The sequence below is a fragment of the Lactuca sativa genome, chromosome 3 (genome assembly GCF_002870075.4).
Source record: "Lactuca sativa cultivar Salinas chromosome 3, Lsat_Salinas_v11, whole genome shotgun sequence".
In the NCBI taxonomy this organism is placed as follows: domain Eukaryota; kingdom Viridiplantae; phylum Streptophyta; class Magnoliopsida; order Asterales; family Asteraceae; genus Lactuca; species Lactuca sativa.
This window is the reverse complement of record NC_056625.2, coordinates 301710987-301712120: the sequence shown is the minus strand read 5'-3', so window position 1 is coordinate 301712120 and position 1134 is coordinate 301710987. Positions and strand designations below refer to the sequence as shown.

At 35.5% G+C, this 1134-nt stretch overlaps 1 protein-coding gene across 1 annotated transcript; it reads right to left on the bottom strand.

Moving 5' to 3' along the window:
• Nucleotides 1–207: 207 nt before the first annotated feature.
• Nucleotides 208–765, bottom strand: LOC111915491 (probable polyamine oxidase 4). The gene is made up of 2 exons (XM_023911148.1): nt 370–765; nt 208–291 (listed from the first exon to the last, which is right to left on the bottom strand). The coding sequence occupies exons 1-2, from the start codon at nt 763–765 to the stop codon at nt 208–210; spliced, it is 480 nt and encodes a 159-aa protein (XP_023766916.1).
• Nucleotides 766–1134: the final 369 nt, after the last annotated feature.

The following is a 1134-nucleotide window of genomic DNA, read 5'->3' as shown; positions in this document are numbered from 1 at the left end:
GTTTTGCAGGGATCTGGTCTGATTAAGGTATGTTAAAGAGATTGTTTCTTCTGCAAAGGAGGTCGAAAGGTCGATGCTTTCCCATGATATTGTTTATCTTTATGACTTCATTTCCCCCTTTATTATCCTAGCTTCATTTCTAGTAATCTCTTAAGTCTTAATACCCATTATTCGTTATGCTTGCAGAGATCTTGGGAGCCAATAAGATTATCTTGGATTGCATACTTTTGGTAGGAGATGCACTCCAGAGGTGTTTGGGTTCGTTCCCCAATGCGATACCAAATATTGAACCTGTAGTAGTAGTCAAAAATTTTCTCGAAAAATCAATTTCTCAATTTTAATAAATAAATAAATAAACAAGAGACTTACAGGCTCGGTTGCTTCTGGAAACATTTTCTTAAGCTGCACCATCGGAAACTTGGTAGCATCTTCCTTTGAAAGCTTCTCAAGATCATAAGCGAATCTCCCAGCAGCCATATAAACAAGAACAGGGTTGCCAGTTGCTTTGTGTAGATTAAGAAAATACTGACAAGAATACGATGTCGGGGCAACTATACCCAATAACTCAACATTTGGCCAAAACACATGATCAAAATGTAAGGCGATCTTATTTTTATTGCCCATTCCAAGATCTAATATAGCAGAAACCTTCCAATCTGGTAACTTTGGCTCAAATTCAATTAAGTTTGCCTTTAATACTGCTATAGGAACTTTTACAATCACCGCATCTGCCACAAATGTTCTTCCACCATCAACTGTCACCATCACGTTTATGGACCCGTTCCATATCCTTATAACCCTTATTAAAGCAAACAAACTTATGATATAGAATCATGAAATCATAGTTGCTGAAAAAAAATGGAATTTTTTTATAATATTAGTGGATTATTATATAATATAGTTTGAATTGCATACTTTTGGTAGGAGATCTTGTTCTTAATGATGGACTCAATGGTGAAGCTTCTAGAGAAGTTGTTCTTGAAGGAGTGAGGAAAAGGTTTAAAGAGATGCACTCCAGAAGGTGTTGTTTTCTTAATGTTTTATTTAAAGTATACTAGGTTTTGTTTAGAAGTTGTTCAATATTATCCATTGTTGTCCCTTTGAGTGTAGAAGCTGTTAGAGAGGAGACACATC

What these genes read in the sequence shown, in the direction of transcription:
- LOC111915491 (XM_023911148.1), bottom strand. Translation starts at nt 765, where the DNA reads ATGGTGACAGTTGATGGTGGAAGAACATTTGTGGCAGATGCGGTGATT. An exon ending in TTCCAGAAGCAACCGAGCCT is followed by an intron (nt 292 to 369) that starts GTAAGTCTCTTG and finishes CTACTACTACAG; the next exon opens with GTTCAATATTTGGTATCGCA.